Source organism: Schistocerca nitens, chromosome 5 (genome assembly GCF_023898315.1).
Source record: "Schistocerca nitens isolate TAMUIC-IGC-003100 chromosome 5, iqSchNite1.1, whole genome shotgun sequence".
Classification (NCBI taxonomy): domain Eukaryota; kingdom Metazoa; phylum Arthropoda; class Insecta; order Orthoptera; family Acrididae; genus Schistocerca; species Schistocerca nitens.
Window position 1 is genome coordinate 554,547,573 of NC_064618.1, and position 27,502 is coordinate 554,575,074.

Genomic DNA, 27,502 nt, shown 5'->3' on the forward strand with positions numbered 1-27,502 from the left:
GCCCATATTCCCCTGTAATCTTTTCTTCTACTCCTTCCCCTACAACTGCGTTCCAGTTCCCCACGACTATAAGATTTTCATCTCTCCTTACGTACGGTATTAACCTTTCAATATCCTCGTATATTTTCTCTGTCTCTTCAACTTCAGCTTGCGACGTCGGTTTGTATATCTGAACTATCGTTGTCGGTGTTGGTTTGTGTTATGCCAGAGCCAAGATAGCCCTTGAGGGCCGGCAACCCATATTACACCACAGAAGACGAGGTTGTCTATGTCCAAGGCATACCAAAAGCACCATGGTTACATACAGGATAATGGAAACAGACATTCCGAGTACTACTTCGAGCAGGGAGAGCTCGAACCACGGCCTGCAGGAAGTATCACTATGCCAAAACCTGATTGGCTGGAGACAGCTATTTAGGGGCTAGAGCCAGCCCCGAAGTTCAGTTCACTCCGGATGCCGAACTCGTGTACTTCGACCGCTGAATATTACGTCTTCCTCTCTGAATTGGACTCTTACTAGTGTGTGTGTGTGTGTGTGTGTGTTACCACAAACCTTTGTGGAAAATCAGAAGTGAACTTTTGTTTGCCTCAATTAGGGGACTTTTATTGGCATCGTTATTGTTACCTTTCGTTTGTTGTTCACTCATCAACCTTGTGAACTTACATCAATAAAAGTTGTGTTTGTGAAAAATTGCGAATTTTCAGTCACAACACAAGTAATATGGGTTGCCGGCCCTCAGGGGCTACCTTGGCTCCGGCATAATAGTTTGCTGTCGATTCTGATAAGAATAACCCTATCACTGATTTGTTCACTGTAATACAGTCTTTGCCCTACCTTTCTGTTCATAAGGAATCCTACTCCCGTTATACCATTTTCTGCTGCTGTTGATATTACCCACTACTCGTCTAACCAGAAATCCTTGTCTTCTTTCCATTTTACTTCACTGACTTCTACTATATCTTGATTGAGCCTTTGCATTTCCCTTTCCAGATTTTCTAACTTCCCTACCTCATTTAACCTTCTGAAATTCCACACCCAGACTCTTAGAACATTATCCTTTGGTTGATTATTCAATCTTTTTCTCATGATCACAACCCCATTGGTAGTCCGCTCCCGGAGATCCGAATGGGGGACTATTCAGGAATCTTTTGTCAATGGAGAGATCATCGTGACACTTCTTCAATTACAGGCCACACGTCCTGAGGACACACGTTAAACGCAGTTGTTTCCATTGCTTTCTGCACCCTCATGCCGTTGATCATTGCTGATTCTTCCGTCTTTAGGGGCAGTTTCCTACCCCGACAAGATAGTGTCCTGAACGACTGTCCACTCCTCCGACCTCTTTGACAAGGCCGTTGGCCTCACCTACCGGTAACAAATCTAGCAGCCTGCTTCCGAACTGCTTCGATGTCTTCCTTTAATCGGACCTGGTTCTAATCCCAAACACTCGAGCCGAGCTTATGAATAGGTCGCGCCAGCATCCTATATGCGGTCTCCTTTACAGATGAACCACACTTCCCGAAGTTCTCCCAAAAGAACGAAGTCGACCATTCACCTTGCTTACTTTTACTCTACAGTTTGAGAAAATAATTTGCGTTAACTACATACTGAGGTGACAAAACGTCATGGGATAGCGATTGCACATAAACATATGGCCATTTGTATCGCATACACAAGGTATAAAAGGGCAGTGCATTGGCGGGACTGCAATGTTTGTACTCAGGTAGGTCATATGAAAATTTGTCCGACCTGATTATGGCCGTACGATGGGAATTAACAGACTTTGAACGCATAATGGTAGTTCGAGCTAGACGTATGCGACAGTCCATCTCCGACCTCGTTAGGGAATTCAGTATTCCGAGATCCACAGTGTCAAGAGTGTGCCGAGGATACCAGATTTCAGGCAGTGGCCGACGGTCTTCACTTAACGACGAGAGCAGCGGCTTTAGCGTAGAGTTGTCAGTGCTAACAGACCAGCAACATTGCGTGAAATAACCGCGTAAATCAATGTGGGACGAACGACGAACGTACCCGTTAGGACACAGCGGCGAAACTGGGCTTTAATTGGCTTTGGCAACAGGCGACCGACTCGAGAGCCTTTGCTAACAGCACATCGCCTGAAGGAACTCTCCTGGGTTCGTGACCATGTCGCTGGGACCGTAGACTATTGGAAAACCGTAGCCTGGTCAGTGCTGATTTTCTATTGGTAGGAGCCGATGATATGGTTCGAGTGTGGCACGGTCCCCATGAAGTCATGGACCCATGTTGTCAACAAGACACTGTGCAAACTGGTGGTGGCTCTATAATGGTGTGTGCTGTGTTGATATTGAATGGACTGGGCTCTGGTCCAATTGAACCGACAATTGTCTGGAAGTGTTTATGTTCGGTTACTTGGAGGCCATTTGCAGCCATTCATGAACTTCTTGTTCCCAAACAAACATCGACTTTTTGTAGATGACAGTACTCCCTGGCACAGGGCCACAATTGTTCGCAATTGATTCGAAGAACATTCTGGACAGTTCTAGCTAATGATTGGACTACCCAGATCGCGGTACTTGAATCCCATCGAACATTTATGGGACATAATCGAGAAGTGAGCTCGTGCATAAAATGCTGCACCGGTAATTATGGACGGCTTTAGAGACAGTATGGCTCGGTATTTCTGCAGGGGACTTCCAGCGATTAGTTGATTCCATTCCACGTCGAGTTGCTGCACTGCTCTGGACAAAAGAAGCTTCGACGCGATGTTAGGAGGTATCGCATGACTTTAGTCACTTCGGTGTATTTGGACTATCAAATTTTGCCTCAGTTTCAACACTCTCCTGATATTTCACGTAGCGACTTTTTCCTCTTTCCTCGGATGAAAAAAATATTGCATAGCCGGTATTTCCAGAATGACGACGGTGTGGGGGTGGAGGGGCGATTCTCGGTGTGAAACGTTTCCTGAATAGGCAAAACGCAGACTTCTGCAACCAAGGTCTCTGCCAAGTCATCCATCTTTGCGAAAAATTTGTCATATAGTAGGGTGAGTACGTAGAAGTGGACTAGTAACAAGTTTCGTGGTTGCTAGTTGACTTTTTTGTGTGAGGTGATAATTAGAAAATGCCACCACAGTGGCAGTTTTGCCAGTCAGTTGCTCCTGCCAAAGAAAATGCAGGTGATCATCGAAACCTGAGGAATTACGCTCAACTGACGCAGTAATAAGTCCGAGCATGTTTTACATAACAGAGCTGTCGCGGAAGACTACGCTCTCAAGACGTCGTTCTGGTGATATAAAATGGAAATGCCGTGTGGCTAGGGCCTCCCGTGGGGTAGACCGTTCGCCTGGTGCAAGTCTTTCGAGTTGACGCCACTTCGGCGACTTGCGTGTCGATGAGGATGGAATGATGATGATAAGGACAACACAACACCCAGTCCCTGAGCGGAGAAAATCTGCTACCCAGCCGGGAATCGAACCCGGGCCGTTAGGTATGACATTCCGTCGTCTGACCACTCAGCTCCCAGGGGCGGACAATGGAAATGCTGTGTGGCTAGGGCCTCCCGTAGGGTAGACCGCTCGCCTGGTGCAAGTCTTTCGAGTAGACGCAACTTCGGCGACTTGCGTGTCGATGGGGATGAAATGATGATGGTAAGGCCAACACAACACCCAGTCCCTGAGCGGAGAAAATCTCCGACCCAGCCGGGAATCGAACTCGGGCCGTTAGGTATGACATTCCGTCGCGCTGACCACTCAGCTACCAGGGGTGGATGTTCTGGTGATGATTAGAACTTTGTGACGACCCCTCGAGTTTCCAGTGCGGCTGTTGCCCGGCTGCTCACCTGCCACTTGCTGAGCTGCCAGTGGGGTACGAAGAAAAACCGGTCCGCCGGATCTGTGGGTGCGACGGGGTGCCGGCCTCCCAGGCGATGTAGGTAGCAGCGGCCCGCCGGAACATCGCGGTACGCCACCAGCTTCTGTAACAGCAGGCAGCGTCCACCCTTCAGCAGACCGGGTCCCTACGCCACCCTCGGCTCTCAGCACTGGTGGGTGTTCGGTACTTACCCTGTCGTAGTCGAACAGCGACCGCGTGGCGACAGCGCGGGGCGAGGCCGGTGGCCGCGCGTAGTACAGCACGCCCTCCAGCCGCTCCTGCAACACCAGTACACGTGCCGCTGCAGCGACTCCAATCCCAAAACAAACAACATAGTTTTGAAATTGCTAAAGGTGCGGCAGGACAGGGAACTGGTAGTCTGCGCGTCAGTACCTGGTCTGCATAATATGCTGTCGCACCGACTCGGTTAAACAGACCGCTCCCGCCCGCGACGGGCAGCCGGCAGGTTGTGATTATTTACAGAAACCGCGGAGGCCTGGTGTGAGAAATCTCGGAATAAATCGAGAGTTTAATTGATTTGGTGTGTGCAAACGTACCGGGTGGTTATAATTAAAGAGCAGCAACTCACGGAGGTCCAGTGTGGGCTGTAATTATCGTATGGCAATTAAACTTGGCAGATATGCTAATGCGTTAATATGGAACCGATTTACGCTGGGAAAAATTAGTTCCAATTTTGGCCACCAGTTGTAAATCTGGCGCTGTACAGCATCTCGTCGACGTCTCCGGTACTCGTATTAAACAAACTCTATAGTAATAAAATCGACATTATGTTTTTCTCACTTGTTTGACCTTTTCGTCCCACGTCCCGTTCCTAGCCGTTACATTATGCTAACATTTCTATACGTCTTTCTTGCATTCACAGCGTCAGATTTGCACCCGAAGGCCAAAAAGCCGGCCGCTGTGACCGAGCGATTCTAGGCGCTTCAGTCCGGAACCTCGCTGCTGCAACGGTCGCAGGTTCGAATCCTGCCTCGGGCATGGATGTGTGTGATGTCCTTAGGTTAGTTAGGTTTAAGTAGTTCTAAGTCTAGCGGACTTATGACCTCAGATGTTTAGTCCCATAGTGGTTAGAGCCATTTGAACCATTTTTGAGCTTGCTGTTGCCCCTTCCCAGGAAAGCAGCAGTGACTTCAATGAACTGCACACACCTGTTAACGTTTGTCGCGTCAAAAACGGTGCGCACACTGATTACCTGTAACGTAATTTTAAAAAAAAAATTGTAGAGACGCTCTATCCACTGATATGCTCCTATTTTTTGCCTGTCGTGTTCCATGCACTCATCTTCTGAAAGCGCAGATATATTTATAATAGCTATGTATATTACACGAGTATGCATTTATTTACAAATATCTGTATATATGAAGAAGAGTGTGTGAAGAGGAAGATCACTGTCTACATAAGATTCCGTAATCTGACTTGAAACATATATGTATGAAATACATAAATGGGAAATGTTGTTATAAAAAATGTCTAGTAGTTCTTGGCCGATCTACTTCAAATTTTTACACGATGCCCTAATGACCGTTTGGGCGGACAGAGGCTATAAATTTTTAATACACACAATACATACATATACATTAAACATATAAAGGAGAAACATTAATGCCAAACATCTCGAAAAGTACTTGACTGATTTACTTCAATGTTCTTAGCCGATTTACTTCAACTTTTCTTACGTTCAGGTGAAACAATTAAGAAAATAAATAAGGAATTAAATGCCTAACGAATGAAATACATTGCGTTAACTGATTGTGATTCCTATCACGAGAATAAATTACAACGATAATACTCGTCTTGGAGATAGTACCATCACTTAATTGCTGAACAAGCGAAAGCTAGAGAATTTGACGTAAACAATATTTCAGAGTTTTACTTATTGATTAGTTTCTATTGTTACACATGACATATAACCTAGAAGATATTTTAGCCCGTGTTTCACATTTGTTTTCATTATTAAAATCCACAGCGTCATACAGACGCAAAGGCAAGTTGTGGTAAAGTACCAACAAAAGTCACTAGATCGCGAACCGACCAAATGATCGGACAGTTTCCCGTGCGCCTTGCATTTGCTATGAGTATCAAGGCACAGGGCCAATCACTCTGTGTGACAGATATTAAACATCCCGGGCGACGACGGGCACTGCAGCTAGTATGGAATAAATAACAGCTATCTGATGCAGACTAGCTTGTATCTCTTTCACAACTTTTCGACACATTTTTATATTCGGTATCGTTCAAAAATAGCGGGTGGTTATAGTTAAAGTGCAGCTACTCACAGAGGACTAGAGTTGCAATCATCATACGGTAGCGAAATGTGGTAGATAAGCTGATGCGTCAATACGAATCCGATCTAGGCCGGGAGAAAAAAAAAAATCGTTTCTGTTTTGGCCTTCGGTTCAAATGGCTCTAAGCACTATGGGACTTAACATCTGAGGCCATCAGTCCCCTAGACTTAGAACTACTTAAACCTAACTAACCTAAGGACATCACACACATCCATGCCCGAGGCAGGATTCGAGCCTGCGACCGTAGCGGTCGCGCGGTTCCAGACTGCAGTGCGTAGAACCGCTCGGCCACCCCGGCCGGCACGTTTTTTGTCTTAGAATGTATTTTGCTTGGTACAAATGAGTATTTATGCCACCTTTTTGAAATTTCGACTTTCCATCCTGACTGAATCTATTGCTCTTCTTGTGGACATTCTACATGAGCCACCCACGCTAGCTGTTAATAGTGAATGTGGGAGAGACAGAGAGGGTGCTGGAGTGAACGGGGGAGATCGGGTGCAGTACTGGCTGTGTATGAGCGTGGGAAACCGCCTAAAAGTGCCGGCACGCTAGCCTGCATCCGGCCGGGCCGGGGTGGTCGTCTGGGGCCGAGTCACCGCTGCGATTCCCGGAAAGGCGCCTCCTCCCGTCCATTGGCCGGCTGTGGACTCTGGCCAGCACGTGCGGCCGCTGGCCGCTGCCGCTGCCCGCCGTTGCCGTAATTGGCGGACGGAAGGCCGCGACGGCCACTAATTAGCCCACAATGCTCGCAATTACTCTGCTGCACTGAGGGGGGAGGGGGGGAGGGGGCAAAGTGCGCCGCAGCTCGACGCCCGCCGCCGGCTCCCACACTCCCGATCCATGGGCAATCTACACTACTGCCCATTAAAATTGCTACACCAAGAAGAAATGCAGATGATAAACGGGTATTCACTGGACAAATATATTATACGAGAACTGACATGTAGTTACATTTTCACCCAATTTGGGTGCATAGATCCTGAGAAATCAGTACCCAGAACAACCACCTCTGGCCGTAATAACGCCCTTGATACCAGTGTGCGATTTGCAGGGGGGGATGGGGGGGATTTCCCCCCCTCTGCATCAGACCATCCCCTCCTCTGGTTTTAGTTTATGCGTCCCAACCTGGGATGTTTATTTCCCACGCACTGGAGTGAAACTTTACATATAATTTAAATTTGTGGAGCCGAACACTGAAAGTTTGTAATAAGTCCTACTATTAATATGTTTCAGTTTTCCATCATCAGAATAAGTACAGCTTTTCACAAATGTGCCTCTACTTTTTGAATTCCCCTCATATACCTGTATGTAGATGATTTTGTAAATAAGCTTTACCTACAATGGACTTTTAAAGATGTAACAAGGGGTGGCTTTTCTGATAGTGCATACGCGTGAATAGTGAGTTCCGGCATTAACATCTATTTATAAATAGCCGTTTAACCATGCGTAACGCCACGGTCCAAGCTAGTAACATATATAATTCTACTAACCCCCTAAGACATCCCCCCCACTGCTAAAAGCACAAATCGTACCCTGCTTCATACGCCTGGGCATTGAGTCAAACAGAGCTTGGATGGCGTGTACAGGTACAGCTGCCCATGCAGCTTCAATACGATACCATTGTTTATCGAGAGTAGTGACTGGCGTATTGTGACGAGCCAGTTGCTCGGCCACCATTGACCAGACGTTTTCAATTGGTGAGACATCTGGAGAATGTGCTGGCCAGGTCAGTAGTCGAACATTTTCTGTATCCAGAAAGGCCCGTACAGGACCTGCAACATGCAGTCGGGCATTATCCTTCTGAAATGTAGGGTTTCGCAGGGATCGAATGAAGGGTATGGCCACGGGTCGTAACACATCTGAAATGTAACGTCCACTGTTCAAAGTGCCGTCAATGCGAACAAGAGGTGACCGAGACGTGTAACCAATGGCACCCCATACCATGACGCCGGGTGATACGCTAGTATGGCGATGACGAATACACGCTTCCAATGTGCGTTCGCCGCGATGTCGCCAAACACGGATGCGACCATCATGATGCTGTAAACAGAACTTGGATTCATCCGAAAAAATGACGTTTTGCCATTCGTGCACCCAGGTTCGTCGTTGAGTACACCATCGCAGGCGCTCGTGTCTGTTGTGCAGCGTCAAGGGTAACCGCAGCCACGGTCTCCGAGTTGATAGTCCATTCTGCTGCAAACGTCGTCGAACTGTTCGTGCAGATGGTTGTTGTCTTGCAAACGTCCCCATCTGTTGACTCAGGCATCGAGACGTGGCTACACGATCCGTTACAGCCATGCGGATAAGATGCCTGTCATCTCGACTGCTAGTGATACGAGGCCGTTGGGATCCAGCACGGCGTTCCATATTACCGTCCTGAACCCACCGATTCCTCCTGCTAAGAGTCATTGGATCTCGACCAACGCGAGCAGCAATGTCGCGATACGATAAACCGCAATCGCGATAGGCTACAATCCTACCTTTATCAAAGTCGGAAACGTGATGGTACGCATTTCTCCTCCTTACACGAGGCATGACTACAACGTTTCACCAGGCAACGTTGGTCAACTGCTGTTTGTGTATGAGAAATTGGTTGGAAACTTTCCTCATGTCAGCACTTTGTAGATGTAGCCACCGGCGCCAACCTTGTGTGAATGCTCTGAAAAGCTAATCATTTGCATATCACAGCATCTTCTTCCTGTTGGTTAAATTTCGCGTCTGTAGCACGTCATCTTCGTGGTGTAGCAATTTTAATGGCCAGTAGTGTACATCTTGTATCACTTCTGCACCAAAATATCGAGAGTCACGTGTTGACTTCCGCTTAAAATTCGAAATAATAAGCTGTCTACCATCGCATCAACAACGGATGGGAAAAGATGCTCATAGGCAAATGGAGTAACTTTACAGATATGCGATTGGCTCAATAAACAAATAATTAATACACTGAGTTGACAAAAGTCATGGATAGCGACATGCACACACACAAATGGCGACGGTATAGCGTGTATAAGATATAAAATGACAGTGCATTGTCGGAGGTGTCATTTGTACTCAGCTGGTTTGTGTGACAAGGTTTCCGATGTGGTTAGGGCCACACGATGGTTATTAACAGTCACTGAACGAGGAGTGGTAGTTGGAGCTAAACGCATGGGATATTCCTTTTCGGAAGTCGTCAGGGGATTCAATATTCCTAGATCCACAGTCTCAAGAGTGCGCCGAGAATACCGAGTTTCAGGCATTATGTCTCACGGTAGACAGCGCAGTGGCCGACGGCCTCCACTTAACGACTGAGAACGGAGTTTGCGTAGAGATTATCACTGCCCACGGCAGAAATCAATGTGGGATGTACAAAGAACGTACCCGTTAGATAGAGCGGCGAAATTTGCCGTTAATTGGCTGTGGCAGCAGACGACCGACCAGAGTTCCTCTGCTAACAGCAAAACATCACCTGTAGCGCCTCTCCTGTGTTCGTGACCATATCGGTTAGACCCCAGACGACTGAAGAACGTGGCCTGGTCACATGAGTTCCGCTTTCAGTTAGTAAGAGCTGATGGCAGTGTTCGAGTACGACGCAGATCCGACGAAGCCTTGGAACCAAGTAGTTAACACGGCACTGTGCAAGCTGGTGGTGGTCCGTAATGGTGTGGCTGGAGTTAACATGGGATGGGCTGGGTTCTTTGGTACAACTGATCCTATCGTTGACTGGAAATGGTTATGTTCAGCTACTTGGAGGCTATTTTCAGCAAAAAACGATACAATTTTTATGGATGACAATGCGCCGTGTCACCGGGCCGCCATTGTTTGCGACTGGTTTAAAAAACATTCTGGACAGTTCGAGTGAATGATTTGGACATGCACAACGGCCGACATGAATATCACCAAACATTTATGGAACATACATAAGAGGTCAGTTCGTGCACAAAATCCTGCACCGCGAACACTTTTGCAATTATTGGCGTCTACGGAGGCGGCATGGCTCAATATTTCTGCTGCGAACTCACAACGACGTGTCGAGTTAATGCCATGTCGAGTTGCTGCACTGCGCCGGATAATAGGAGGACCGCAACGATACTTGGAGGTTTCCCATGACTTGCGTCTTCTCAGTGTACAATCAAGTACATTATGTAGAGTAATTAAAAATGGACTAATGGCCATTAAAATTGCCACACCACGAAGATAACGTGCTACAGACGCGAAATTTAACAGACAGGAAGAAGATGCTGTGATATGCAAATGAACAGTTCGACGACGTTTGCAGCAGCATGGACTATCAGCTCGGAGACCATGGCTGCGGTTACCCTTGGCGCTGCATCACAGACAGGAGCGCCTGCGAAGGTGTACTCAACGACAAACCTGGGTGCACGAATGGCAAAACGTCATGTTTTCGGATGAATCCAGGTTCTGTTTACAGCATCATGATGGTCGCATCCGTGTTTGGCGTCATCGCGGTGAACGCACGTTAGAAGCGTGTACTCGTCGTCACCATACTGGCGTATCACCTGGCGTGATGGTATGGGGTGCCATTGGTTACACGTCTCGGTCACCTCTTGTTCGCATTGACGGCACTTTGAACAGTGGACGTTACATTTCAGATGTGTTACGACCCGTGGCCATACCCTTCATTCGATCCCTGCGAAACCCTACATTTCAGAAGGATAATGCCCGACCGCATGTTGCAGGTCCTGTACGGGCCTTTCTGGATACAGAAAATGTTCGACTGCTGCCCTGGACAGCACATTCTCCAGATGTCACACCAATTGAAAACGTCTGGTCAATGGTGGCCGAACAACTGGCTCGTCACAATATGCCAGTCACTACTCTTGATGAACTGTGGTGTCGTGTTGCAGCTGTGTGGGCAGCTGCACCTGTACACGCCATCCAAGCTCTGTTTGACTAAATGCCCAGGCGTATCAAGGCCTTCATTACGGCCAAAGGTGGTTGTTCTGGGTACTGATTTCTCAGGATCTATGCACCCAAATTGCGTGAAAATGTAACTACATGTCAGTTCTAGTATAATATATTTGTCCAAGGAATACCCGTTTATCATCTTCATTTCTTCTTGGTGTAGCAATTTTAATGGCCAGTAGTGTAAATATAGCGAATGCAAAATGCTGTAACTCCTAAATGCATAGCGATTCACTGAGAAGAGTTATGTAAAATGTAAGCTTCCAAAATCTCTGTAGTTGCGCAAGCGCATTTTTAAATCAACATCTTCCAAACAGTGGGATATGTCATGGTGGACATGACGACTGTGTTCTGTTTTTGGTCACCTGGATCTCCGGACCTGATAATCACAGATTTTCTTAATGGGGTTATGTAAAAGAGATTACGTATCTCCTTTGTCGGACGCAATTCCACATCTACATTATACTCCGCAAGCCACCTAACGGTGTGTGGCAGAGGGTTCTTCTGGTACCACTAACTGATACCCCCTTTCCTGTTTCACTCGCGAATGGTGTGTGGGAAGGATGATTGTCGGTAAGCCCGTGTATTGGTTCTAATTTCTCGAGTTTTCTCGTTGTGGTCATTTCGCGAAATGTGTGTGGGAAAAAGTGATCTCTCTGAATTTCAGTGGTAAACCTGTCTGTGACGCAAAACGCCTTTTTTGCAACGTCTGTCAATGTATGCCGTGAAGAACCACGGTGCTCTTCCTTTGAACTTCTCTGTTACTTCTATTAGTCCTGGTAAGTATCCCATGTTGATGAACAATACTCAATAAGTGTCGAGCAAGCGCCTTATAACCCATTTCCACTGTGGATGATGTACATTTCCTTAAGAACCCATTTACATTCTTTAAGATTCATCTCACGAATCTCAGTCTGGCATCTGCTTTTCCTACTATTTGTTTTATGTGGCCATTCCACTTAAGATCACTCTGTATATTGTAGATACTGTTTCCAAAAGTTTAACATCACCATTGTAGTTGTACACTGATGGCTTTTCTTTCCTATGTATGCGCAATATGTTACATTTATTTACGTTGAAGGTCAACTGCCAGAGCCTGCACAATTCATCAGTCCTGCAGGTCATTCTGCAAATCGATATTGTCTTTGGGTGTTGCTACTTTGTTAGGTCATTTGTACAGGGTGGTCCTTTGATCGTGGCCGGGCCAAATATTTCACGGAATAAGCGTCAAGCGAAAAAACTACAAAGAACGAAACTTGTCTAGCTTGAAGGGGGAAACCAGATGGCGCTATGGTTGGCCCGCTAGATGGCGCTGCCATAGGTCAAACGGATATCAAGTGCGTTTTTTTTAAATAGGAACCCCCATTTTTATTACATATTCGTGTAGTACTTAAAGAAATACGAATGTTTTGGTTGGACCACTTTTTTCGCTTTGTGATACATGGCGCTGTAATAGTCACAAACATATGGCTCACAATTTTAGACGAACAGTTGGTAACAGGTAGGTTTTTTAAATTAAAGTACAGAACGTAGGTACGTTTGAACATTTTATTTCGGTTGTTCCAATGTGATACATGTACCTTTGTGAACTTATCATTTCTGAGAACCCATGCTTTTACAGCGTGATTACCTGTAAATACCACATTAATGCAATAATTGCTCAAAATGATGTCCGTCAACCACAATGCATTTGGCAATACGTGTAACGACATTCCTCTCAACAGCGAGTAGTTCGCCTTCCGTAATGTTCGCACATGCATTGACAATGCGCTGACACATGTTGTCAGGCGTTGTCGGTGGATCAAGATAGCAAATATCCTTCAACTTTTCCCACACAAAGAAATCCTGGGACGTCAGATCCGGTGAACGTGCGGGCCATGTTATGGTGCTTCGACGACCAATCCACCTGTCATGAAATATGCTATTCAATACCTCTTCAACGGCACGCGAGCTATGTGCCGGACATCCATCATGTTGGAAGTAAATCGCCATTCTGTCATGCAGTGAAACATCTTGTAGCAACATCGGTAGAACATTACGTAGGAAATCAGCATACATTGCACCATTTAAATTGCCGTCGATAAAATGGGGGCCAATTATCCTTCCTCCCATAATCCCGCACCATACAATAACCCGCCAAGGTCGCTGATGCCCAATAGTGCATATTATACTGGTTTACGTTACCGCTGTTGGTGAATGACGCTTCGTCGCTAAATAGAACGCGAGCAAAAAATGTGTCATCGTCCCGTAATTTCTCTTGTGCCCAGTGGCAGAACTGTACACGACGTTCAAAGTCGTCGCCATACAATTCCTGGTGCATAGAAATATGGTACGGGTGCAATCGATGTTGATGTAACATTCTCAACATCGACGTTTTGAGATTTCCGATTCTCGCGAAATTTGTCTGCTACTGATGTGCGGATTAGCCGCGACAGCAGCTAAAACACCTACTTGGGCATCATAATTTGTTGCAGGTCGTGTTTGACGTTTCACATGTGGCTGAACACTTCCTGTTTCCTTAAATAACGTAACTATCCGGCGAACGGTCCGGACACTTGGATGATGTCGTCCAGGATACCGAGCAGCACACATAGCACACGCCCATTGGGAATTTTGATCACAATAGCCATACATCAACACGATATCGACCTTTTCCGCAATTGGTAAACGGTCAATTTTAACACGTGTAATGTATCACGAAGCAAATGCCGTCCGCACTGGCGGAATGTTACCTGATGCCACGTACTTATACGTTTGTGACTATTACAGCGCCATCTATCACAAAGCGAATAAAGTGGTCCAACTAAAACATTCATATTTCTGTACGTATTACACGAATATGTAATAAAAATGGGGGTTCCTATTTTAAAAAAAACGCACCTGATATCCGTTTGACCTATGGCAGCGCCATCTAGCGGGCCAACCATCGTGCCATCTGGTTTCCCCCTTCAAGCTAGACGAGGTTCGTTCTTTGTAGTTTTTTCATTTGATGCTTATTTCGTGAGATATTTGGCCCGATCACTATCAATGGACCACCCTGTATACATTGTGAACAGTAGCGTCTTATCACACTTCGTTGGGATATTCCGGAAATTACCTTTACATCTGTCGACATTGTTCCGCTGAGAGCGACGTGTTGAATTGTATCCGCAAGGAAGTTTGGAAACAAATAGCAAATCTGCTTAGATACTCTATAAGCTCTTATGTTTTTCACTAACAATAAATGGTAGTGGAGGACGGTGTTAAATGCCTTCCCGAAGTCAAGGAACACGGCACCAACCCGAGCGCCGTTGTCTACAGCAGTACGGATCTCATGAAGGAAAAGAGCAAGTTGAGATTCGTAAGTTCTGTGTCTGCGGAATCGATGTTTATTTTTAAAGCGGAGATTTTTTGTTCTCCAGATACGTCATAATTCTTTAGCATAAAACACGCTCCATAATTTTACAACAGATTGAAATCAACGATATGCGTGCATCTGTCCTACGGCCCTTCTTGAAAACGGGAATGACCCGCGCTTTTTTCGGCCTCTAGGTACCCTTCGTCGCTCCAGGGATCTACGATAAACTGCTGCTAGAAAGGGAGCAAGTGCTTTTCCGTAATAGTTGTAGAATCTTAGAGGTATCTCATTTGGTCCTGATGCCTTTCTACTACTAAGCGATTGTAATTGCTTATCTATTCCGCGATCGGTTGTCTCAATAAGTGTCATTTCGACGTTTGTACGATGACTGAAAGGAGGTACAGTACTAAGATCTTGCGCGGTCAAACAACTTCGGAAGACCGAATTCAATACATCGGGTTTCTCTTTTACCTTCCGTTTCGATGCCTGGTCTGAGTGAATGAACAGATGATTTCGAAACGCTTACTGATTTTACGTAGGAGCAAAAGCTCTTAGAGTTTTTATTCGGATCAGTTGACAAAATTTCACTTTTAAAGTTACTGAATGCCTCTCTCATTGCTCTCCTTGCCCTGAATTTCGTTTCGTTCAGCTTTTGTTTGTCAGCTAGGTTTTGACTTCTCTTTGAGACGAAGCTCTCATTGTTTACGAAGCAGTTTTCTAACACCGCTATTAAACCACGGTGGATCTTTCTCACTCCTTATGACGTTACTCGGAAAATACTTCTCTAAGGCGTATTGAACGATGCCTTTGAATTTTTTCATTTGTGCTCTACAGCTTCTTCTTCATGAATGATGCTGACTGTTCAGATACTCTGCAATTTGTGTCCTGTCGCTCTTATTAAGAAAAATATCTTACTACTTTTCTTAACATTCGTTGTAAAGCCCGTAGTCAAAGTTGCTTAGACGCTATCACTGATACCTTCGTCTACGTTAATTGATCCGAAGTATTCAAGACTGTTTGTTGCTAAGTAGTCTGTTACCTTCACGGGTTGGTTCTCCACTTGCCAAAAGTAATTTTCCGACAAGATATTTAGAATAATCCTTGTCTCTGGCACCAGTTTTGATCGCATGACTCTCTGAATCTATACACGGCAAGTTGAATTAACGCCAGCCTCTCCCATTGCAACAGCATGGGGCCGGGGGAGGTGACTTCATCAGTTTTCCACACATAGATTGGGAGAGTCATTACTCTGAGCAAATTCCAGAACTCGAAGTGCGCATTTATAATGCTCTTGTGTACGTTACTCCACGTATACTTCGGAATGTATGGCGTGAAATGGATTATAGCTTAAATGTTGTCTATGCTACCACCTATAAAGTATATAAAATTGAGCTGAAGTATGTAAAAAAATGAACCTTCTTCTACATTCTCCATGATTCTTACCACTATGCATTAAAGAGTTACAGTTGTCTGAATTCTGTAAATTCATTTTGGTTGGTTGGTTGGTTTGTTTGGGGAAGGAGACCAGACAGCGAGGTCATCGATCTCATCGGATTAGGGAAGGACAGGGAAGGAAGTCGGCCGTGCCCTTTGAAAGGAACCATCCCGGCATTTGGCTGGAGCGATTTAGGGAAATCACGGAAAACCTAAATCGGGATGGCCGGACGCGGGATTGAACCTCCCGAATGCGAGTCCAGTGTCTAACCACTGCGCCACCTCGCTCGGTAAATTCATTTTGAACTGCAATATAGTGGACGGTGTATATTCAATAGAAACGACACTGACCGAGAAAGCGTATTAGCTCTTCTAATGTTTTATATACAGGGTGATTCACGAAGATATACCAATATTTTAATATGTGATTCTTCAAGTAAAACTAAAGAAAAAAGTTCATATAAACATCGGTCCACAAATGTTTAGTTACGGGGTTACGGCTAATAAAAGATTTTGCCTGAAATTTAGCAACTTCGGTAATATGATGCCATCGCAAAACTGCACGAGGTAAAAGTAAGGCACGATTTTCATTTATTTTGTTGTTATTGGTCTTATGAATCTAATAAAATATGTCCTAGCCGCGTATCTGGAAGAGTTTTCCAGAACATCCAGAGGAGCAAAGATCATTATGCAAGTAAATTTGTTTACTTTCCATCAAGAATGTAGAACGTTTACGTCACTGTTGGCAACCGTTATTGAGTTGTTTCAGTCGTTTCCTAACCTTGAAACGAGTTAATTTTCTGTATTGTTCAATGAAAGAACATAATAACAACAGTGTATTTAAGTGAAACAACGTAGTAACTGTTGTAGTTTGTAGATTATTTATGAAATAGGGATGCCTTTCAAATTTACAGACACATTCATACAGTTTCAGTTAACGTTATTACCCTCATTTTTCCAAAATTAAATTCTCTATATCTTCTGTTGAAAACTTTGTGCAGTTGTCTGGAATTTAAAAAACAAATTGGGCCAAGTAGTTAATAAATTAAAAATTATACGAAATTACTTCTTTGCTTCTTTGGATGTTACGGAAAACTACTGCAGAAACACATCTGGGATATGTTTTATTAGATTCACCAGATCAATAACAACAAAATAAATGGAAATCGAGCTTTACTTTAACCTCGTACAGTTTTGTGATGGCCTCATATTAGCGAAGTTGCTAAATTTCGGGCAAAATCTTTTATTAGCCGTAACTCTGCAAGTAAACATTTGCGGACCTATGTTAATATGAACTTTTTCTTTAGTCTTACTTGTAGAACAACATATTAAAATATTTTCTTATCTTCATGACACCCTGTATACGTACGTACGGACAATGCTTTCGTGTGGATAACACCATCGCCAGCGAACAACCTTCCTCTATCGGATCAATCGTTTATATATATATATATATATATATATATATATATATATATATATATATATATATATATATATATATAAATGACTGATCAGATAGAATCAGGTTGTTCACTGACGATGATTTTATCCACAGGAAATCTGTTGTCCGCGGACGATCGTCAGAAAATGCATAAAGCTTTGCGCAAAGTTTTCATTTGGTGAAATTAATGGCAGCTCTGTTTCAATGAAGATAAATGCAAGATAATGCCTGTGTGTATAACATCCGTCAATTTCAGCATGGCAGTGCTTCATACGCTGAGACAGGTTACTTGGCAAATATACGCTGTATCTACTTCATCGTCAGCTCAGGGTGCGTGCATCTCAGTATCTCGCATCACAGATTAAGTGCGTGCTATCTCATCATAATCGAAGTATCATATGTCACTTATCTAGTTTCCTCACCCGCGCCTATCTAAAAAGTAAAAACATGCGCAAACTCCTTCCCTGTAGTCACTGTCCGCCTTTGGAACAAGCTACCTGCATTATGAGCACAATGGAATGCCCTGTTGCTTTTAAAAAGAAACTAAATGGATACCTTCCCTAAACTTCATAACTATTCCACAAAATTTACGTATGTGGCAAGTTTCCCTGCGTCAAATAGCGAGGTAAATGCTTCCATCTTCTCCCAGTAACTCTTCTTTCCGTTTTTATTCCTCAGTCGGGTAGGCGAGTCACTTCTCCCCCATGTTCTTTACTTGTGTTTCATCACGTTCGTCTTCCTATCCCTCTTCCACTTCTCTCAAGTCTATCGGTGCTAGTGCTCATAGTTTAAATCTAACTGCGTGCAATTTGTCTTTATTGCTGTATTTGTCATGGACGACTACAATTTTTTGCACTATTTTTGTCAATGGAATTTTCTAAATTGAAATAAATGGTTGTAGCTCCGTCGTAAGTTGCATTAAGAAATATTATTTTTTTTATTTCTTGATGGTGACTAATTTCGAACACATATGTCCATTTTCAAACCATCCTTACAATTGGCATGACAATTTTACACAAACGAGGCATTCATATTTGTAGTACAAATATTACGCTAATTACAAGTAAGATATACGAATTTGTCATGGTCAATTCGTTTTATGAGTTGCCTTACTAGTTACATATCATTACAATACAGACGAAAGCCTATATACAAAAATTACACCTGAAGTGAAGATCAAAGCGGCACAATGGCCGAACTCAACAACAGTAAATAGGCCACATAGGACGAGCATAGGGCAACTGGTATGCAGACACTCACGTGGTCGCCAGGTAAAATCCTAGAGGCTGCTGACAGCCGAGTACATCGAAGATAAAATGTTTATTGACTAAACAATACACTCTTTTTTATTTCATTAACCTAACATAGACTCAAAAGCGCTACAATATCAAAGAATTTTTTGCTAAGACTACTCACTGGTCTCCAGTGGATCGACTTACATCAAAGTGCTATGCATTACGTCATGACACGTCATCTGCAGAAGACGCTGCAGTTTCGTGAGCTACGCCCAGTAGTTATACTGTTATGAATTACATATAATTAATGTCCGGCCCCAAAAAAATTATACGACTTTAAAGCAACGCAAAACCAAAAAGTGTGGCAGCCCCCGTTCCAAAAATAAATTAACCAGCCAGTTTCAAAAAGACTGCGCCCTAAACAGATCAACTCAACAGTAATATACTAGTTTATATTCAATCCTCTAATGGAGAAGAGAAGTGTCTTACTTTTATATAAAGCGTAGTAGACAGTAGTAAAGTGAGCAAAAATTACATTTGACTATAATAACTTAAAATTACAAAAAATGGTTCAAATGGCTCTGACCACTATGTGACTTAACTTCTGAGGTCATCAGTCCCCTAGAACTCAGAACTACTTAAACCTAACTAACATATGGACATCTCACACATCCATTCCCGAGGCAGGATTCGAACCTGCGACCTAGCGGTCACGCGGTTCCAGACTGTAGCGCCTAGAACCGCACGGCCACTCCGGTCGGCTTAAAATTACAACGAGAGGCTTTATACACAAATACTAAAAAGTAGGAACAAACAACCAGCGTACAGTGAATCACACAGACAAGCTATTTATAACAAATATATTTAGTTTTACATTCTTTACGGTAATGAGCAAAAATTACATTTCTTTTTGTTACAAATTAATTACTGTGGCAGCACATCCAATACTGAAACGATAAGCACCGACGTCTGGAGAAAACCAGATGAAATAGCAAAATACTTTTTCTAAAAAAAATTTAAAGAAAATTAGAAAAATAGCAAATCTTTTCTTTTTACAGATTAAGCTTCTTATTACGCACACAATCTAAAAATAACAACCAGGATGCCACGCATAGGTGATTTACTTGTTTGTTTCTGCTTTTTAATCTTTGCACGTAACGCACGTTGTGATTTTAAGTTATTGTAGTTAAATTTTTGATCACTGTGTGTAAAAATATTTACAACGCTCTATATGAAAGTAAGACACTTCTCTTCTCCATTGGAGGTTTGTATATAAACTAATCTGTTATTGTTGAGATGATCTGTTTAGGGCGCAGTCTTCCTGTATATTAGCAGGTTAATTTATTTTTGAAGCGGTGGCTGCTTTGTAGTAAAATCGTTTATCTTTTTAGGGACTGGACATAAATTATGTATAACGCATAACAGTGTAACTACTGGGCGTAGTTCATGAAATTGTAGCGTCTTCTGCAGATGACGAGTCATGACGTAAAGCATAGCACTTCGGTGTATTTCGACCCACTAGAGACCAATGAGTGGTCTTAGAAAACAATTTTTTTTTATTGTAGGCTTTTCAAGTCTACATTAAGTTAATGAAATAAAAAAAGAATGTATTGTTTAGTCAGTAAACATTCTCACATGTTCGTCCTATGTGGTCTGTTTACTGTTGTTGAGTCGGTCATAGTGCCGCTTTGATCTTCACTTCAGGTGCAATTTTTTTACATAGGCTTTCACCTGTACTGTTACACGTTAGCCGGCCGCGGTGGTCTAGCGGTTCTGGCGCTGCAGTCCGGAACCGCGGGACTGCTACGGTCGCAGGTTCGAATCCTGCCTCGGGCATGGGTGTGTGTGATGTCCTTAGGTTAGTTAGGTTTAAGTAGTTCTAAGTTCTAGGGGACTTATGACCTCAGATGTTGAGTCCAATAGTGCTCAGAGCCATTTTGTTACACGTTAAGATACGTAACTAGTAACTAAATAATCATGACAAATTTGTATATCTTACATGTAATTAGTGTAGTATAATTGTATTGCAAATATGAATGCCACGTTTGTGTAAAACTGTCATGACAATTGTAAGTTTCTTTGTAGGATGGTTTGAAATTGGACATATTTGTCAGAAATTAGTCACCATCAAGAAATAAAAGAAAAGGATACTTCTTAATGGAATTGTGACGGAGCTACAACTGTTTATTTCAATTATGAAACAAGTTGCCGACATATTTTTCACCTGCAGCATGGTGCAATTTAGTAATTTATAAATGCTGGATCCTACAAGGTGCGTCTGAAAAATTCCATGAAAGCTATCAGAAAACTAAGAAATCAAGAGATGCAAACAAAGTACTTTTACTGGCCGTCAAAGCAATCACCATTGGTTGCAACACACTTCTGCACCTGTCGCAAACCTGTTGGAAATTGTCAGCAAGCGCTTCTTGTTGATCGCTAGAAGCATCGTTGTCACGCGTTTTGGACAGCCGCATCATTACAGGAGATGAGACCTGCTGCTACCATTACGTTCCGCAGACCAAGCAACAATCTATGGCATACTATTCATCGTCTTCCCCGTCTCGCTCGGGTAGAAATTCATGCTGGATCATGCCCTTGTTGACGAAAAAGGCGATCTTAAACTTGAATTTTGTCAATCGACCTTTTTTTTTTTGGGATCTCGTTTCAAGGAAGATAGTTTTGACGCGAATTATTCGCAATATTCACGAAGACAAACGAGCTTTGATGAAAGACGTTTTTGCGGCTTATCACTTTCTTCCATACAAATCTTGGCAAATCTGATGAAGTACGATCATTTAATCTTCGTGAGACACTGCATTCAGTGGACGATGTTGGGTTATGCCATCCTCTCGACAACGAGGTGTGAGAATGAAGCAGTAACTAGAAACTACCATTTGGAAGGGCGGCTAGGGGAATCAACTGAGACCATTCAAGGGAAATATCCCAGCATTTGCCTTAATCGGTATAAGGACATAACGGGAAATTTAAATCAGAACGGCCAGATACGTATTTGAATCACACTGTGCTAACTCCACACAAAAGTATGGTTAGTCAAATAAAAAATATCTGAATCAAAGGCTAGAACGTGTTCACAAAACGTAATGTTCTGCATATGGTGACACTAGGAAGGTGTTTTGTGTTACGAACTGCATTCGAGTGCTGAGTCCATCGCAGTTGGCATTTTTTGTCAACAAGTGAGATGCCTTGCGATCGCAATAGAAGAAAACTACCAAGGAATCTACGTCAAGTATTGCTAATGTGCGAAAATCGTCCGTCTGCATTCTGCTGGTTCCACTTACATAGAAACTGGTGCAAATAATTAACTATGTTATCATTGTCAGTTACAATGCACAAGATTCATGCTGTAATAGTATGCTTGTACATGTCTCACTGGGCCAACTAATTATAATTATACAGCAGTTGTATTATACCTACATGAATAGTTACTGACCATCATCACTATCACATTCCAGAAATCAAATAAAGACTATAATTGTAACTAGAATAATACAAATACATGGAGTGATTTTGCTCCTTGTCAGTTCAGCACCTATGTCGATGATTTGTGACAGGCGCAGATTATGTTCACAGCTGATTACGATTTTCAGTCCAGCAAAGAGATATGTTACGAATGCCTATATCAGGTGAGATGATAATGATAGGCTGACAGAAAAGAAACGTTAAACGGAAATCGTTCAGAAGCTGTTCGTGAAGCTCATGAAGCACCAGCACTTTGGTATATTCCAACAGTAAAACTCACACATAAAATTCCATAATTCGATTTTATGAAACCATATGATATAGGTTGCAGTAGGTATTGGGAGATGAAGAAGCTTGCATGGAGAGCTGCATGAAACCAGTCTCTGGACTGAAGGCCACAACAACAACGACATGATAACTTCAAAGTCGAAAAAACATCAATGACACATAATGGAAAAGCGTACTCTGACTTACACCCTCCACATACGAGTACCTGGGTTGTGCGGTCATTTGTCACACTGGGAAGTTCAGTATTTCTGTGGGGGTCTGTCATTACCTGATCTAAAATCTGCCTTGCCAGTTATTATGTACTATTAGGCTTAAAAGTATCCGAATGACACCCGCCAGATTTGTATGCAACCCACATAACGTAACATCCTTGCAGATCGTTTAATCGCCTTTCGGTTGAGTCGTTTGAACATACAAGATAGTAACTACAACAGACTATTAGCGAACAATGCTCTGTAAGGCCATCAGTCCAGTTACAAATTAATACCAGCTTAGCTGGAAAGCAATCCATATTGCACTTATTCTTCCGATCTTGGAGCTCAAACTTCACGTTACTCGCTCCTTATCGAACAAGCAAGAAGAAAATTTCTTTGTAGATGAAAACTTACATTCCATTTGGATTGATGCCATCTTTATGTCTGAACCAGTAGCTTTCTATAGGAGTAGCACCCAAAAACTGTCTGATCATTAATTTCTCTCTTATGTTTGTCTATATGGTATTAAAACATGCACTCTTCTAATACTAACGAATATAATTTACGGCGGAAACATTACGATTAAGTCTAATTTAATATAACAAATAGTAAAGGTAATACGAGACTGTCTAAAATTTTATTCATTAGTAAGCTGTTACGCAGTTTTGGCTTCGATAGGTTCTCTGTTTATATGAAGTCCTGTGTCCTGCAGAAGAGGCATTTTCAGATTGCTATGAAAATATTTTAACATGGCAGTGAGAGTAAACCCAAAACGAAACACAGTTAACACATTGTTCAATGCCACACATAAATCAATCAATTTTTCCATTCACAAAAAAAAAAATTACATCAGTATAAGCAGAAAAATGCCGCAATTTATAAAATTTTTGCCTTTTGTTGTACTGGGTACTAAAACAAAGTTTTGAGAAGACTTAAAGATAGATTAATAAAGATTTCCTTACTGATTTTCTACCTGGAAGTGTGTAACTCCGTAAGAAAAGTGGTAAGAAGATGAAAAATTGTCTGGATTTCCTGGGAAACTGGAACCGCGGGCTAGTAATCTCCCCTTTCACAAAGCAGCCACATTACCTCTTAGTACTGCCTGCAGTATTCTTACGGCCATTTGATTGATAACAGGTAATTTGCAACATAAGATATGATATTAGTTTCAGGTTCTATGTGGAACGACGCTCCTAGAATCAAGTCAAAATTTTGACAACTCAATGTACACCTTAAGTGAGAATCATTCGGATTACATATTGCAAGTTACAAGAAAATATCAAGTTAATTTAGCAGGATAATTCTGAACCACTCCAGGAAAGAAAAGAATGGTCACATGATTGTCAAACATATTCTATAAAGTTGCCTATTCTCCATGAGACGACGGACTGTGAGGAATACGTTTGCTCAGCCAGTGTGTTTCTTGAGCTGCCCAACACTCGGGAAGCTCGGAGTCGATGACGTGGCATGGTCTGGTGCCACCACTTTGACTCGAGCCAAAGTTATCTAGGTACAGGCCAATGAGTTTATTCACATTTCTGGAAATATGATTTTGGTCCAAATTTTAGTTACGAATTACATACAGGCCCACCGACTCATTAACTGGAAGTGACTCGCTTTTTTACATTCACCAGGTGCTGTTAACATTATTAGTTAATGGCCTTCGTTTTAACATTATACTCTTAAAACAGTTTTCCTTAAGAATACTTTCGTTACAACCGCCTCTAACACGCAATAACACAATTGGAAAGAAGACATAACACTGAATAAAAATTGCGAACATGCTACGGCGGTGCGGCTCTCCCGCATCGTTCCCCTACGCTCTGTCAAGGAGCATGGGACTTCATTTCCACTCCAATTTCAAGTTGAAACTTGCTTCCTGAAATGTCATTTATTGTAATAAATTTGAGTTTACTAGTGTTAAGGATTGTGTTAGATCTAATAATAATAATGAACGATTTTCCTGAGATCTGCATCATCGTGGTATTAATTTGCATGTGGACTGATGGCCACACAGAGCAATGTTCTTTAGTGGTCTGTTGCAGTAACTAACTACTTTGTATGCTGAAACGACTGTACGGAAATTAGAGGACTTGCAAGAAAGTTAGGTTACTTGTGTTGCTTACAAATCAGGCGAGCGCAATTCGTGAATTCATGTCGTTCGGATACCTTTGAGCATCATAGTACCACTAAGACAACTTTTGTCCTGTTGTGGCGAAACAAGCGCTGTATCATTTGAGCGATACAGAGGCGAGGGAGTGTGCCGGGACTTATCCTAGTTCACTGCCACCAGCACCACGGCATCATAGCGCGCTCGTGCGTAGCATACAAAGTATTGTGCCAAAACATAAGGATGAAATTAAAAAATTAAAGTAGCTTTTCCAAACTTTGTTAATACAGGGTTCCGTATATTAATGTTTAAATTGTTAAATGGTTCAAATAGCTTTGGGCCCTGTGGGACTTAACATCTGAGGTCATCAGTCCCCTAGAACTTAGAACTATTTAAACTTAACTAACCTAAGGACATCACACACATCCATCCAGGCAGGATTCGAACCTGCGACCGTAGCGGTCGCGCGGTTCCAGGCTGAAGCGCCTACAACTGCTCGGCCACACCGGCCGGCAAATTGTTAAATCTCAGAGTGATCAGATGAATGTGTTTCCCTAAATACATTGTTTAAAAAATTAAGTGGCGCTAACTAATAAAGCTAGAGAGCCAAAAATTGCTCAGAATGTGCATACGTATGTCGCAATCAACTGTGACAAGTCTAAACTTGGTCGGAGTAATATTTCGGTCGAAATCGGTGTTTTTTTACGAAGATTTGAGGGCACTAAATATTAGACTCAGAAATATGACAATTCGTATGAAGCTTCAGTTTGACATAAAAAACATTAACTATGTGACCCCATTATGCTACCACTAATAGTTTTCAAGTAATCTACCGAAAACTAGATTTGGGACAGAAAGCAGTTGTAGATAAAACAATATGTGTCAGAAAAGCGGCCATTTAGATGATACTACCTGGGTATATAGCAGTTACATTAACGATAGACAGTTCTGGTTACAGCACTTGATTACATCCATTAAATAATAAATCTATAACAAGTTTCAAGACTTTAATGTGAATACCAATCAATACAAGGTCTCTTAAAGTTGTAATTCAGAGGTCATGTTCTACTTTCAGTTCGGTACTGAAAATTCTAGTCGGCAAAGTTTTAATGCAGTCGAGCTGAAAGATTTCCTGCAGTTAAAGCCAACTTTACTGCATTCATATAGAAAATACAAAGAATGTAAATTGATAAAACAATATGTGTCAGAAAAGCGGCCATTTAGATGATACTACCTGGGTATATAGCAATTATTTTGGAAATTTATGGTAAGTTCCTATGGGACCAAACTGCTGAGGTCATCGGTCCCTAGGCTTACACGCTACTTAATCTAACTTAAACTAACTTACGCTAAGGACAACACACACAGCCATGCCCGAGGGAGGACTCGAACCTCCGACGGGGGGAGCCGCGCGAAGCGTGGCAAGGCGCCTCAGAGGGGGTATATAGCAGGTGACGGCAGATGATCCCTTCGGCCGCCCGCAGCGCCCATATATAAATAAGGCCTGAGAGACAGTGGCACACACATTTCGCACCGAGCTATATCTCTTCTAACGTTCTGCGTGGTTTCTGTTTGTTCTATATCGTGTCTCCCTACCACTTTCGCGCAACGACGCTCTGAGCGTGTTTTTTAGGGAATTGACTAGTTTGAACCTGGAACCTGTTGCTGGAAAGGAGACGCCAGACCACACATGACATGCAGAATTCAGAAGAGTTCAGTGAGACTAGCGATGATATAACCAAATACTTAATGATTTCAGCGTCAGCTCCGCGGCACTCCCTGTAAAAGAATCTTAATACTAACTAAATTTAGTGGAAGGGGTTCAAGGCTTTCCTATTTTTAGTTAGCTGGTAAAAATAACGTCGAAAAAGCAGTTAAGTTTACCATTGGAAATTTTATTCTACTCACAAAACATTGTTTATAAATTGCACTATTGATAAAAGGAAATATTTTAATACAGGATGACAAAAACCAACTGCGTTCAACAAAAATGTGAACGAATATTCCCTGAGTGGGTTTCCAAGTTCTACAATGGATCGAAGGATGACCTATGCCATATCACATCTATAATCTAGTTTTAAATTAAGTTTCACAAGAGAGAAAACTATCAAAATGGTCTACAGTGACCCACAATTATCTTTAATTACTTATCTAACTTGTCGTAAATTACAGTGGCTGATGTGGCTTCTCAATAACTATATAACAGAAAAATCATCGCGTTTCAGATTTTTACTTCAAGTGGCAAATGTGAACACCATGAGCTTTAATTGACCATCGACACTAGTATTACGCAAAAAGGGGGTGTAATAGATGAGACTTCTGCAGTTCCGAGTGAAGCTTTATGCGCTGTTATGCGGCATCGCGTGCGTTCATTACCTTGTCAGTGTTCGTCAGGGGGCGGCGGGCAGCACAGCTCTGCTCACCTCGCCGTCTCGGAAGCAACTCTCTCCTAACTTCTCCTTACTACAATTTACCGAAGTTGGTTTAAAAAAACTATCTGTCTGTCTTTTCATCTGACCAATCAGGGTCTCAATGTTAACCTTAAGCTCCGCCTACAAAAATTCTGTCTATCCAATGAGAAACGTTATACTTTTCGTGGTGGGGCAATGTTTTTAAAGTTTGCAATGTAACAGAGACGCGAAAAAGTCTCACGCTAAAACTTGCAGCTGGTGTGGTCCTTTTAGCGTTATCGTAAGATCTATACTGTTCTTCTGGAGGGTTCTATCTGTTAACATGGGCTGGGGGGTGGTCATGACGTAACAGAGACGCGAAAAAGTCTCAAGCTAAAACTTGCAGCTGGGGTGGTCCTAGCGGTTAGCTGGCGACGTGGGTGTCCGTCCCTTATCGTAGGGCCTTCCAGCTTAACACGGTTCTGCTCTCGGCTTCTGTTCTCGTTCCTCCCCTCGGAACTGCGTCT

General features: G+C 42.8%; 1 protein-coding gene across 4 annotated transcripts in view; it reads right to left on the minus strand.

Moving 5' to 3' along the window:
- Nucleotides 1-27,502, minus strand: part of LOC126260836 (collagen alpha-1(III) chain-like) — a 224,543-nt gene that overhangs the window by 104,167 nt on the left and 92,874 nt on the right. For all 4 annotated transcript variants that reach the window (XM_049958236.1, XM_049958235.1, XM_049958234.1 and 1 more), the window contains exons 2-3: nucleotides 4,044-4,130; nucleotides 3,821-3,955 (exon numbers count right to left, since the gene is read on the minus strand). In XM_049958236.1, coding sequence (XP_049814193.1) covers nucleotides 3,821-3,955; nucleotides 4,044-4,130 — 222 coding nt within the window. The remainder of the gene's footprint in view (nucleotides 1-3,820; nucleotides 3,956-4,043; nucleotides 4,131-27,502) is intronic.